We start from the raw sequence: 14,871 nt of genomic DNA on the forward strand, positions 1-14,871 counted from the left end.
AGATTATGGGAAGCAGCTAGTTGTGTACATAGAGGAAAATATAAGTCTTACTTTACTAAGCAGGAAAGATGAAAGCTAGTAAACTGGGCAACGAACATAGCAAGGAATAAAAGAAAAGCAAAAGTATTGAATTATTAAAGTTAAAAGCGGAAACTTAGGAATTTGAAATAGTAATTTCTATTGAGCCGAGCTATCTGTACTTTTTTTTTTAGAGTTAGAGTTTCATTCTGTTACCCAAGCTGGAATGCAGTGGTGTAATCACAGCTCACTGTAACCTCAAACTCTTGGCCTCTAGTGATCCTCCTGCCTCAGCCCCCAAAATGCTGGGATTCTAGGGAGGAGCCACCACCCCAAGCCCAACATCTGTATTTTTAATAAATCACTGGAGGTGATTCTGATAAGCAGCCATGGTTGACAATGATTGAGCTAACATAACCTTGATCTCCAAATCTAACAAACATGCATTTAATAAAGGAAAAAGAATACATTACTATTACTTTATATATTTTATATATAAAATTTAAATAATATTACTTATAAAACTATTATATATTTTTGTAATATATAATATATATTTTATAAATATGTAAAAAGAAAATATAAATATAAATATTGTATAAGTAATATTATAATATTATACATATTATATATAAAAATTGGCATCGAGACTAACAGTACAGTCAAATAACAGAATAACATAATCAAGTAATGCTATTCAGGGATCAAAATAATAGTTCAATAAGGAGATAATTTAAAATATTGAAATAGCTAAGAAGTAAACTGATTATCTTCATAGATGCTGCTAAGCATTTATAAAGTTCATTATCCATTTCTCTAAAATTTTAAATAGAAAATAAACAAGAAATTCCTGAATAGAATAAAAAATATGTACCTCAAAGAGATTGTACTATGATTCTTGGTTAAATACTGGAAGTATTTATTTTAAAGTCAAGAAAAAGATGAAGATGCCTGTTTTACTATCATTTTTAATAAGCTTTGCAAGTACTAAACAATATAATTATTCATTCTCTAAGTTAATGAATATTTATTGAAAGACTATTGTACAACAGAACAAGAAGTATATATACTACAAAGGAAGAGGTAAAATAGCCATTATTTGTAGATGAGTTTATTGTTCACCTTCTGGGTTTCAAGCTGTGACCTATGGAGGGCAAGTGAGACTTGTGGAGGGGCTGTTCTCGAGGCTACAGAGAGAGAGGGAATTGAGCAAGTAGGACAGTGAGCCCATCCCTCCACTCAAAACAGAGTTTTGGTCCATTTTCCTCCACTTTACATATTTAAGTAATCAAACATTTATTAGACATAAAAAGATTCAATAAAGAACAATTTTAATTCATATAGTAAAGTTAATAATCAACTATAAACAGTAAGAGACATATTAGGGAAATAATATTACTACTAAATATAACCAAAAATAGCAAACACCTAGGGAATAAACTTATTTTGAAAATGTTTGGAACCTATTGAAAGAAAACTACAAAACTTTTATAAAAGACTTAACAGAAGACATTTATAAAAAAGACGGAAATACCATATCCTTGAAGGGGAAAATTCAGTATTGTAATTATATTAATTCTTCCCCAAACAAATATGTAAATTGAACACAAGCTCAATAGGCAGGGTAGAGGTGGGTGGGTAGAAACTAAAAGCCTGGAAAGAGATGCAACATTGCACTCTCATTTGTATATGATAAGAAGAGTATTTCAGATCAGGTGAGAAAAGGATCAATGATTTCATGATTAGTGTTATAACTGGTTGGTCATATAAAGGAAGCAGTTATATTCCCACCTCACATATTGCGTGTAGGTAAATTACACCTAGATAAATTGCAAATACATTTGAGATTGACATGGAAAAAACAAAAACCACCACCACCACCACCAAAAACACTTTCAAAATAAATGAGTGAATGAATAAATGCATTGATGAAAAATATCAAATGAGTAAAATAAAATTACTGAGACAATTCAAATATGAAATACACTTGTGTGTGTTCCCAGGGAGGACCCTGTTAGGAATGTCAGACTGTAGTTTCCTTGATGTGCGCAATGCTTCTTTTCTAGTTTGTCGCTTATGACCAAACCCTGCTCAGTTCTACAACCTGTGTTGGCCTCCCATCTTTTCCAGGTGAATTCACCTCATCCTGGCAGAATGCCCTCTGTGTGGGAGGGGTCTTGCAAGCTGACTCAGTGCCACAGGGGCCACCTTGGTCATGGAAAATGGGCAGGCACTCTTCCCTGTTGGAGGTGAGGCAGCCTGCTCCCAACCCAACCACCTGCCACAGCTGTTTGCCCTTCAGGCTTCTCAAGCCTGATTCTAACAGTAGTCTATTTTGTCCTAATACGGCAGGGAACCAGAGAAAACACCCGCAGAAACCTGAAGGGAAAAGATTCAGCAAAGTGAAACATTTAAACTTCTGTACATAGAAAACAAGGTTAACAAAGGTAAAAGTCAAAGAACACAATTGGAAAAAGTTATTCCCAATATATATGACAACATGTTAATATTCTTAACACTTAAAGACTCTCACAAACCAACAAAAAAAAGAATATCCCAATTTAAGAAGTAGGATACGTTTTTGATAAGGTTCAAAACAGGCAAAACTTGGCCGGGTGCGGTGGCTCACGCCTGTAATCCCAACACTTTGGGAGGCCTAGGCAGGCGGATCACAAGGTCAAGAGATCAAGACCATCCTGGCCAACATGGTGAAACCCCGTCTCTACTAAAAATACAAAAATCAGCTGGATGTGGCGGCGTGTGCCTGTACTCCCAGCTACTTGGGAGGCTGAGGCAGGAAAATCGCTTGAACCTGGGAGTCAGAGGTTGCAGTGAGCCAAGATTGCGCCACTGTACTCCAGCCTCACGACCGAGTGAAAATCCTTCTCCAAAAAAAAAAACAAACAGGCAAAACTGCACAGCCAGGATGGTGTGACATTTCTCAACCCTTTTGTCATTATCACATCACCCCAAAGAATGATTAGGACATTGAGATATCCTTTTTCCCTAATTGACAAAAGTTAAAAAAAAAAAAAAATAATACCCCGTAGTTTCAAAGGAGTGAAGAAAAGAGCACTCTCATATACCATTGATAGAGTAAATTAGAGAGCAATTTGAAAAGGTATCAAAAGCAGCCATTTAACTTTGTAACTCTATTTTGAGCAATTTTGTCTTTAAAAAATGAATAAGTATTTAAACTTGAATAAAGTATTTAAATAAGTATGTCCAAGAATAATAATTGCAGTGAGACTAATAATGATAAAATTAGGGAAACAAGTATGTTTCCAACACTCAGAAATTGATTTAATATATTTGGTGGATCTGTTTAGCATAATATTATTCAGTCATTTGAAATTATAATGAAGTTCTTTAGCACCATGGTCAAGAACAAAAGCTCTGGGATTAAGTTGCTTGAACTCAAATCCTAGTTCCTCCTGTCGACCTAAAGAAAGAAACTGAAGCAAAATTAATATAGAGAGTTTATTTGGGCCGAAGTTGAGGACAGCCTCCCAGGACACATTTCCAAGTTGCCTTGGGAAGTGCTCCCTCCCGCCTTTGCCACAAGCAGGTTTTTAAAGGCAAAGAGGAACAAGGAGTGGTGCAAACTTACCTGATGGCAATTGTCACTGATATACAGAAATAACATTGGTTAATAATTGGCTATACATTGCTGAACTATAGGTTATGAACTATAGGATGTCCAGCATATTGTTCTTAATCATTAGAGAATTTGTAAAGCCCTCCTCCCAACCATTTATCTTCCTAACAAATTATCTGCTATCATTTAATTTAAATTATCAAGGCTCTTCCTGTGTTTCTTTCTCAAAAATTTGTAGCTAGGTCTAAGAAATGTAGTTTTGTTAATCTGAGCTTTTGAAGAAGGGACCAGCCTAAATATGCAATATGCCTAAAGTATATTTTAAATAAATATATTCTTGTGGCCTTTTAAGTTGCCTTAAGAATGAGCAGTTTCTAAAAAATAGCTACCAAGTAGAGATCTTAACTTTCTTTTAAAAAGAAATTTTAATTAACATATTTTTATGTAAATCAATGTAACAAACACATTTTCAAGAAGTGAATTTGATTAAATTAGCAATGAACATCCCCGCTCCAATTAGTTAATAGACACCGCAAAACCTTTCTTCATGAATGGTGCCAATTCCTCTCAAACCAAATTATTATAGATTCCGATTAATGAGATTTTATTGCATTTCTCTCAAGCCTCTTAATTTTCTTTTAAGAGTATGTTTCAGGAGAATGGGACTCTCGGAGGAATTGTTTGGGAGGAGAAAAATGAAAGCGTATCTTGGTTTCTTAAAGCCTTTTGGCAATTTCCTGAGACCTAGTAGAGTTCTGACAACGTAATTGCCCTTCTCCTGACGATGATAGAAATTATAGCACAGCTCAATTTCAACTAGCAGGCATATTTCTGCAAGTGTAGAATTTAGTCCTATAGGTTCGACAAAGCCAAGCACAATTCAACAAGATATGACAGTAATTTTACATAAGTATAATACTTGCCAGCAAAGTGATATCTGGGATGATCAAACAATGTTGAAACTCATGGAATTTCAGAATTTGTAGATCTACCACCTTCCACCTTCCCACATAAATACCATAAGATGAGACACATGAAGCCCCAGAGATTTTTAATGACTTGCCAATCAATGTTTCCACAGTCTGTAGGTTGAGAAGACTAGACATCAGTTCTCTTGAGGCCCACTGGAGAGCCATTTGTACTGCCCCATACTGCTCATAGCAAAAACTGGAAACCATCAAGATCAGAGGTCACTAAACCAATACAGCTGCCCCCTGTTTTTGTACAGTTTTAAATCATTGGAATAATAAAAATAAGAATAAGACTTTATGACACATGAATATTATATGAAGTTCAAATTTCAGTGTCCATAAAGCTTTGTTGGATCACAGCCACACCCATTATTTTGTGTATTGCCTATGACTGCTTTCACTTTACAATAGCAGAGTTGAATAGTTGCAGCAACAACCACATGGCCTGCAAAGCCCAAACCATTTATTCTCTAGATCTCTATCAAAAGTTTGCTGATCTAGACAAGTACTTGACATCACAATGATTTGGAGAAAATAAATCCTCCAGATTTATAGCAGTGAGCCACATTTCCAAATCTCAGTTCACATCAGCCAAACACCAAGCTCCTTCCTTTAGACTAAGTCTCTCATTAGAGCCAAATATATTAAGAATACAAACTTCATTGACATCGGCACCTGTGTATATAAAGAATACAAACTTCATTGACACTGGCACCTGTGTATAACTTTTAAGGCCAGTGATATCAACTTGAAGAAGACCAAGGACATCATCAATGTCTGCCCCTAATTTCTCATATCCAGGTGATTATCTTTGGGAAGAGGAGCATTGAGGGTGGCAAAAGAACCATGTGACAGAAATGTAATACCAATCCATTTATTCTATACTCTTCCTGATAATGCAAAACAGTTAGATCTGGTAGTACAATGGAAGTCATTTCTGACCATCTTGACACCTGTGTTTCTTCTCATAGACAAGACATAACCTAAATATGTGACCTGACTTTTCACCTAGTGTTAACTAGCCCAGGGTTGAAAAGATTTAAGTAGCAGGGTCCAGGAGTTTATCCAGACTTTCCCTATTTTTCATCTACCTATTTTATGTTTCTATTATCATCCTTCAGGGTAAATATGTGTATATTCCTCTGAACTATTCACCAGCCTGGAGCCCCTATATAATTTGAGTCTATTTTAGTGAGCCCAGAAGGAGTAGAATAAACTCTTCTAATGAAGAGCTAGAACTAAAAGACCACATAGGGGCCTATGTATTAATCTTCATCAAAGGTACAATATAGAGCCTTTCATCTTGTCATATACTACTTCCAGACTTAATTCTCTGCCATTTAGTCAAAGTAAAATACAGAAGGAGTAATGAAATCACAGAACTGAGGTTCAGCAAGGTCCCTAGAGTTTAGTCTAACTTACTTTTATGAAAGCGCATGCCAAAGTCCAGAAAGTCTCAATAACTTTCCCAAGGTCACATAGGTAATGAATGGAAAGGCCATGTGTATCACAAACTCAAGAGTGCAAGAATTATTCAAGTTCCTTTTTTTATTACCAAGTTAATGTTGGCCCCAATTCCCAATCTGGATTTCTATTTTTAGTCCATATTGAGGCTCCCATTCTTCAAGATGGAGCAAAGCTTTTAGATTATTAGGCAGCTCCCAACATCAGGGCTGTCTCCTGGGCCTTGGTCCCACAACCACACTGGTCAACACTGTTGGCCCACTGTTTAAATATAAGCCCTGTGGTCCAGCAACCTAGTGTCTCTGTCCTGTGTTGGAGGCTGAGGAGTCTATGGTGAGGATAGAGACTCCGGTATCTAGCATTCAAGCCATGTTCATGCAACTTGCAACTGTCCCCAGGTAGCTACCATCAAGAGATACGAATGGATCGATTGACCCCAGTCTTGATCAAATCCTCTTTACCCTCTCTGCTTCACATACCTTGAGTCCTCTCCTTTGAGTACTCCTAATGGAATCCCTTCAATTTGTGTAAGCTTCTATAAAGACTGGAAGGAAATAATTCCTGCTTTGGACCCTGTATCATGAACCTCTCTACGAACAAAAGACTAAACCCAACCTGGTTACTTACTAAACATGGAAGGAGGGGAATAAAAAGTTTTTAAGGAGAACGTACATACATTAATATTTCAATAAATTGTCCTATGATGTTTATAACAACAAAGCTTTATATATTTAAGAACATACAGATGCTTAGCAACCCTTGGGCTAACAGCTGCCAAAATTTCCTGCTTTGGAAAAAGCCATGGAATTGTGATGAAGTGTTTCATCTCTGGAGTCAGACATGCTAATTTGAATCTTGGCTCTAAACTTACTAACTGTGTGACCTTGGAACCTCCAAAGGGTCTTGAGGGTAAACTAAACTCTCAAGGTTTTTTTTTTCCTCATCTATAAAATGAAGATAATAATAGTACCAAACTCAAAAACTTGGATGACAATTGAGATAAGGCTCAAAATATTTCAGTCTATTAGGCTGGCACATTGTTAAGCAGATGGTCTGCATTTATCAGTTCTGCCTCCTTCAAGTAGCATCACGTTGGTACCTGTTTCCTCACTAGTTAAATAAGGATACAGTTGCCTACTTTATAGAATATGTGTAGGTGTGAGGATTGGAGAGGATATAGAGTATGAGGATTAAATTAAGCAATCATGGTACATTGGTGAACACTCATTACACATTATTTAGAAAAATAAATAAAACTTTACGGAAAGAAAATTGAGACCAGGGGATGAGAGAGAAGTTATTATTCTGTCTACTTAGAAAATCTTCTCTCATCATAATTATTTGATGTGAAGGACCATCATAATTATATACCTGTGCCCCACTTAAGGTTTTTATTTACATCTGATCTAATATTTGCTGATGCTTCAACCTGCCAAAAAGCAGGTTGATTTGGGGTTTGTTTAAAATGAAGGCCTGAGTAAGTGGGCAGTTGAAAGTTATTTCCACCATTTTTCCAGACTTCACCATGATGGAGGGTCCTTAACCCAGCAGCAGTGGCCTATGCTCAGCATAACTGTGTGACTTAGACCCATTTCAGATACTACATCTGGCTTCCTCTAGACTATCTTGGAATGTTGGCCAGAAAATCAAAGTCACTGGAGAAGCAATATTGCTCCATAACCTCCATTAGACTGGACGGAAGTGGATCAAAGAGGACAGCAGAGTACCCCAAATGCTTTTGAAGCATAACTCCAAGATGGAATTCTTTAAGCAGAATGTGAATGCTGGCTTTAATGCAAGAATTACCAGTTCAAGCAAAGTGGTACAGATGGGAACTCATAGCTCTGACCCACAGTGTGAATGGCAAGATGGAACAGCTGGCAGGTCCCCATAATAAACCACCTGCTCTTAGGCCAGGTCTAAGGAGCAGTTTATGAACAGGACATTCTGGACCAAAAGTGGCTACAGTTACAATTTGGAAAATAGTCTTCACGCGGGCTACAAAAGAAGAATTGGTAGTCGTGAAACAGGCTTGTTAATAACACCCACACTCTTTGTTATTAACCAACGTCAATATGTAGGCCAGTAATCTCTGACTAAAGAGTACGAGCCAGTCAGTATCAATAAAAATTCAGTAGACATGCATATAGTCCATAGATAGAATATTGATACTTTATCTTGAATCTAATTTTTGATTTGACTGATGGCAGCAAATGTGGCACTTGGCACATGAAAATACCACTTAGAGAGCTGACAAGAGGATACTTCCAGTTTGTGTTTATTACTTTATTCATAAGGCAGGTTTTGAATATAACACTGGATAAATGGACCACCAGGACAAAAATGAGATTCATTATATGCATAACATAGCAATTCAGAGATCCATTTTCAATAGCCAATCTATGGCTGTTATTGACTTCCAGAGACTAAAATGTCACAGAGAAACAGAAAAAAAAAAAAAAACAACAATTGTGGATTTATTTATGCCTTCAGCTAGCACTATAACTATGCTTTCTTAGGAGTTAAAAATGTCAATATTTATTTACCAAAGACAAAATGTTGTACTTGATTTCTAGAATTACCTAAGTACTTGGACCACCAACTGCAAGTTGACACTTTTACTCAATCAGGGTATGGCCTGAATTACTGTTTGTAGAAAGCAAAGCTTCTAGTGACTACTTTATTTCCCCAAGCTCTTCCTACATTTTTATTTTTTGAATATGAAGAGCAGGAAGAGAAAAGCTGCCCTTGATTAGAAGGAAGATTTTTCAGTATTCCTTCAAAAACCCACCTCACCCTAGACTAGTCCAATCCGACTTTCAAAGGCATGGCTTCCTGAAGTAGAAGTGGTGAAAGATCCTCAGCCATCCTAGGAATCTTTCAGGTTTGTTAATAAAATCTGAGCTATGAACACTAAACAGAGAAATTCCATGGTAATGGAGTTTGGGGATTATTGTTTTCTATATAAATGAAGGTAAGCCCCTAGATGCAAAACCGCTCTTAACTTGTAACTCAGCTGTGAGACATCTGGTCATAGAAATTGGTCTTGCATCTAGGGGCTAAAAATCACTTTCCTAACCATGTGCCCACTGGAAATCCTGAAAAAGGACTGTGTCTGGGGACCTCAGACCTCAGATGGACACCTGCATTTCCTTTTTCCTCTCTCTTCCCTTGTTTTCTTTTTCCCTTTTTTCTTTCTTTTCTTTTCCTTTTCTAATGAGATCTTGCTTTGTCACCCAGGCTGGCATGCAGTGGTGTGATCACAGCTCACTTAAGCCTTAACCTCCTAAGCTCAATCCTCTCACCTCAGCCTCCCAAATAGCTAGGACTATAGGTGCGTACCACCATGCCCAGCTACTCTACTTTTTATTTTTTAGAGATAGGGTTCTCACTGTATTGGCCAGGCTGGTCTCAGACTCCTGACTTCAAGTAATCCTCCTGCCTCGGCCTCCCAAAGTGCTGGGATTACAGGCATGAGCCACTGTGCCTAGCCTCCTCCCTGTCTTTAAGCCAGGTCTAATGGAAAGGATCTTGTAGGGAGCAATTTCTCAGAATGGTCTTAGACGTACCCACTTCTCATGAGTTGGCTGGCTGTTTTATTGCGTGACAACACATCCCATATCATCCTAACAACTTTTAGTGATGCAACTGTTGTAGATACGCTCCCGAGATAGCAGGTTTTGGAAAGATTAAGGGTAGAGAAAGACACATGGAGATGCATCATGAACTTCTGCTCATGCACTTCTGGGCGACTGGGCCAGTTGTCACCTGACCCTCTGGGCAGGAAAGGGGAAATATATCAAGTTGGCAAAGTGTGGGCACCCTGTGTCTTTACTAGAAGGCTTCTCTAGGAATCAGTGTCTTCAAGCTGGTATTCACTGGCTAGTCACCTTGTTGCCTTGGCATTGAATGGCCTTTCGATTTTCTTCCCTGTGCCATCTCCTACTCTAAGCTCAGCCCTGTCTTCATTATTCATCAAAAGACCCCATATAACTCTACAAGTACCTACTATGTGTCAGCACTGTGCTAGACACTGTGGTTGCCAAGACAAACATCTATGACACCATCATAGACTATCTGATACTATGGCCGTCTATGATACTATTGTCAGTATCTATGGAAGTCATGGGATCTCACACACAGTATCTGCACCCCAAGGACTTTTTCTGTACTAGAGAAGATTGCCCTGGAAACATTCTCAGTTCAACTTAATAAGTGCTATAATCATCATATGATAAATGTTATTCAATCTCGGAAGAGAAAAATGACCAGTTCTCCCTGGGGAAGCTGAGAAAGGCATGAGAGAAAAGATGAAGGGCAAAAAATGGTTTTATGTGGAGGAAATAGTACATACAACATCAGGAAAGCCTAAAATGGCATTTTTCTCAATCCCTCTGCAAACTTTCAGGAAAGGTAGCCAGATTTCACACAGCTGGTAATGGAAGAGCTAAAGCCAGAACCTAGTCTTCAATTGCCCAGGCTGTTGGCCTTTTCACTATCTGTTCTTGGAACCATTCCAATTGGGAAGAAGCCTCTTTTAGGTAAACACATATCTGGCAAATGATATGCCCATGTTTTATTCCCAAATATTAGTTTCTCTTTCTGTTCCATAATATATCTTTGATAATACAAAGTTTGAAATTACAATGTAAACTTTTAACATTGCACCAAATCTTGAGTCAGATTGACTACTAGAACACTTGTTTTTTGTGGTTGTTGTTTGTTTTTGTTTTTCTGTTTTTTGAGATAGAGTCTTGCTCTGTCACCCAGGCTGGAGTGCAGTGGCACAATCTCAGCTCACTGCAAGCTCCGCCTCCCAGGTTCACATCATCCTCCTGCCTCAGCCTCCCGAGTAGCTGGGACTACAGGCGCCCGCCACCACGCCCAGCTAATTTTTCGTATTTTTAGTTTCACTGTGTTAGCCAGGATGGTCTCGATCTCCTGACCTCGTGATCTGCCCGCCTTGGCCTCCCAAAGTGCTGGGATTACAGGCTTGAGCCACCGTGCCTGGCCTTTGTTTTTAAGACGAAGTCTCGCTCTGTCACCCAGGGTGGAGTGCAGTGGCATGATCTCGGCTCACTGCAACCTCCGCCTCCTGAGTTCAAGCAATTCTCCTGCCTCAGCCTCCCAGGTAGCTGGGATTATAGGCACGCGCCACTGCACCTGGCTATTTTTTTTTTTTTTTTTGTATTCTTAGTAGAGATGGAGTTTCACCATGTTGTCCAGGCTGGTCTTGAACTCCCGACCTTAGGTAATCCGCCCACCTCAGTCTCCCAAAGTGCTGGGATTACAGGCATGGGCCACCACGCCTGGCCTAGAACACTTGTTTTACTATGCCTTCTAATAACTTTGGGGATAAACAAATTCTAGCTTGAAAAGTAAGGCCCCTCAGTGTGACCTCTCATGAAGGGCAAAGATCACCAAGTGCCTCTTCAACATGAAATGCAATATAAATCTTAGAACTGACCACTCAATACCTTCTTACCATTGTAGCACAGTAAGAAAATTAATTTACCAATTTAAATACTTCTTATATCATACTCTGTATAGTAAACTATGTTGATCCTTAGGCAGAAGAAAGTATGTTTATAGCGGCCCTAAACATGCTAACAATACTTCTCTAACTTAAATCTGAGCAACAGCTCCTACATTCTATGTGTACAAATTACAGCATCTCTCCACTTGTACATTTATCTGTTCTGTTATATCATTTAGAAAGCACTGCTCAATAAAAACATGAGGCAAGATGCATGTGTAATTTTAAATTTTCTGATAGCCATATTTAATAAGTAATAAAACAGGTAAAATCAATTTAATTATATATTTTCTTTAACACAGTATATGCAGACTATTGCCATTTAAATGTGTAATCACTATAAAAAAATATCGGGCCAGGTGCAGTGGCTCACGCCTGTAATCCCAGCACTTTGGGAGGCCAAGGCAGATGGATTGACTGAGCTCAGGAGTTCGAGACCAGCCTGCGAAACATGGTGAAACCTCGTCTCTACTAAAATACAAAAAATTAGCCGGGCATGGGGGCATGCACCTGTAGCCCCAGCTACTCGGGAGGCTGAGGCAGGAAAATTGATTGAACCCGGGAGGCCGAGGTTGCAGTGAGTCGAGATCACGCCACTGCACTCCAGCCTGGATGACAGAGCGAGACTCTATCTCAAAAAAAAAAAAAAAATCAATTTGCTATTTTACATTCTTTTTGTCATCGTACTATGGCTTCAGAAAATGGTACATATTTTACACTTACAGCACATCTTCATAAAGACATTAAATTTCCAACAATTAATATGAAAAGTAATGCTATCAAAAAATAAATTTGCAATTGGTGAAATGCAGTTTACTATGCTTTAGCTTTATATTTTAAATTCCTTAAAATAAAATAAAATTTGAAATTCAGTTTCTCAGTTGCACTAACCACGTGTAGCTGGTGGCTACCATATTGGACTGTGCAGACCTAGGAGTTCAAGTGATAGCAAACAGAAAATACGGGGAGCATCGACATTTGCTGTAGCAAAGCAAGAGGGGATTATGTTTAAGAAGGGATCAAAGGGCAAGCATGTAAGAGATTGTAAAGAGGTAAAAACTAAACTTTGGAGTTAAACTAGATTATCTCTGTTGCTTTTTACTGGTGACCTCTTAAGCCTCAGTTTTCTTATCTGTGAAGTAAAAATACCTGCATTATTGGGCTTCTAAGATTAAATGAGAGAACCTAAATAGTGAGCTTAACACAGTATCTAGTACATTCCAAAGGTTCAATACATTATAACTAGTTTCATTGGTATCTATGGAAATCATGGGATCTGTTTTGCATTTAGGTGTGGGGAAACTCTGATGGGGTTATAATTTAATTAATTACTTGTGAGATGTAGAGTAAAAAGAGAGAAGAATTGTGGGTTTTTTGGTAAATTATATTTCATTTATGGCATGGTGAAAAGTGCACCAGTCGTAAGTATACAGCTCAATGGATCTCCACAAAGCAAACACACCTATGTAACAAACGCAGAAATAGAAGATTCAGAGAATCTAAAAACCGTCTTCATGCTCCTAACAAAAGTAACTACTATCCTGACTTCTAACACCGTGGATTTGTTTTGTCTGGTTGCATATTTTATGTAAACGAAATCATACAGCCTGTACTTTTTTAGATGTCTGACTTCTTTCACTCAACAACAGATCTGTGAGATTTATCCACAATGTTGTGTGGAGCAGCAGTTCATTCCTTCCCATTGCTGTATTGAATTCCACTATATAAATACCCCATATTGTATTTTTCCATTCTACAATAGTTGAATATTTGGGCTGTTTCTAGATTAGGACAATGGCAAATCTTCCTGCTACAAGCAATCTTGTATAGGTCTTTTGGTGATGTGTATGCACTGGAATTTGAGTTTTCAATCGGCCTTGTTGAAAACAGAAGGCTCACTCCTCATGTAATTTTATGTGCAGGCACCTTAGATAAGCACAAGGAGTTGGAGGACCTTGTGGCTAAGTTCCTGAATGTGGAAGCAGCTATGGTCTTTGGGATGGGATTCGCAACTAACTCAATGAATATCCCGGCATTAGTTGGAAAGGTGAGAATTGTTAACATAATTGTCTTCTACTGTATTACTCCTAAGAACTGTAACTCTGAGTAGGTCCTTGTTAGAAGTATGGCTGAGATGGGCACAGTGGTTCACGCCTGTAATCCTAGCACTTTGGGAGGCCGAGGTGGGCGGATCACGAGGTCAAGAGATCTAGACCATCCTGGCCAACATGGTGAAACCCCGTCTCTACTAAAAATAAAAAAGTTAGCTGGGCGTGGTGGCACACACCTATAGTCCCAGCTACTCGGGAGGCTGAGGCAGGAGAATTGCTTGAACCCAGGAAGTGGAGATTGCAATGAGCTGAGATCAGGCCACGCACTCTAGCCTGGTGACAGAGTGAGACTCCGTCTCAAAAAAAAAAAAAAAAAAAAAAAGAAGTATGGCTGAGAAGGTTCTTTTCTTAGGAGAAACTGATTGGATATTGGTATTTTTGAATAAGCATGCCAGCTTAGTCCAGCAAATCTTATCATGATATTGCTGATTATATAATTGCAGCCCTAGACATGGGTCGGAATACATCTTCAATGACAGTTTAACAAAGCAATCATAATTTTGGGCTCCTGAGTTCCCATCTGCAACTTCTCAGAGCTAATATTTATTAAGCATTTATTTGGACAAAATATTTGTCCTACATTACTCATTTATTTTTTCATTCAATAAACCAATTATTGAGAATCTACTATGTCCTCATATAAGGGAAGATACAAGACATAGAAAGATGAACAAGACCTATGTATTTTAAATTTATGTAGTTTAGAGTCTAATGGGGGAAACAATGTACTGAATACAATAGGACAAATACCACAGAAAAGGCATGCCCATATACGAGGAAGGACAAAGAGCTGCCCAAAACCCTTCCTGGGAAAGTCTGCAACGTCTGTGCAAAAATGGTGAGAGGAGAACAGAATTTTAACAGATAAATAAGTTGAATTATTTAGGACATGAAGAGGGAACAGCATGTGTAAAATACATAGGTTTGGAGGAACTAGAATATAGAACGATGGTCAAAGAAAAGACCAGAGATGAAAGCAGGTGTCAAATGGCAATGAACCATATAATGACAATCATGCCGGTGTTTGAAATTGTTCCTCAGAAAAAAATGGGAAGTTGGCTGGTTCATTGCAAGTAAGCAAGTACATTAATCAAATTTATGCCTTTGAAAATGTGTCTCATCACAACTACATGCAATGTATGGTCTTAGACTGGATTTTGCATCAAACGAATG

General features: G+C 38.2%; 1 protein-coding gene across 1 annotated transcript in view; it reads left to right on the forward strand.

Moving 5' to 3' along the window:
* Window positions 1–14,871, forward strand: part of SPTLC3 (serine palmitoyltransferase long chain base subunit 3) — a 166,812-nt gene that overhangs the window by 71,157 nt on the left and 80,784 nt on the right. The window contains exon 5 of the mRNA XM_003252865.4: window positions 13,510–13,634. Coding sequence (XP_003252913.2) covers window positions 13,510–13,634 — 125 coding nt within the window. The remainder of the gene's footprint in view (window positions 1–13,509; window positions 13,635–14,871) is intronic.

The sequence above is a fragment of the Nomascus leucogenys genome, chromosome 11, assembly GCF_006542625.1.
Source record: "Nomascus leucogenys isolate Asia chromosome 11, Asia_NLE_v1, whole genome shotgun sequence".
NCBI lineage: Eukaryota > Metazoa > Chordata > Mammalia > Primates > Hylobatidae > Nomascus > Nomascus leucogenys.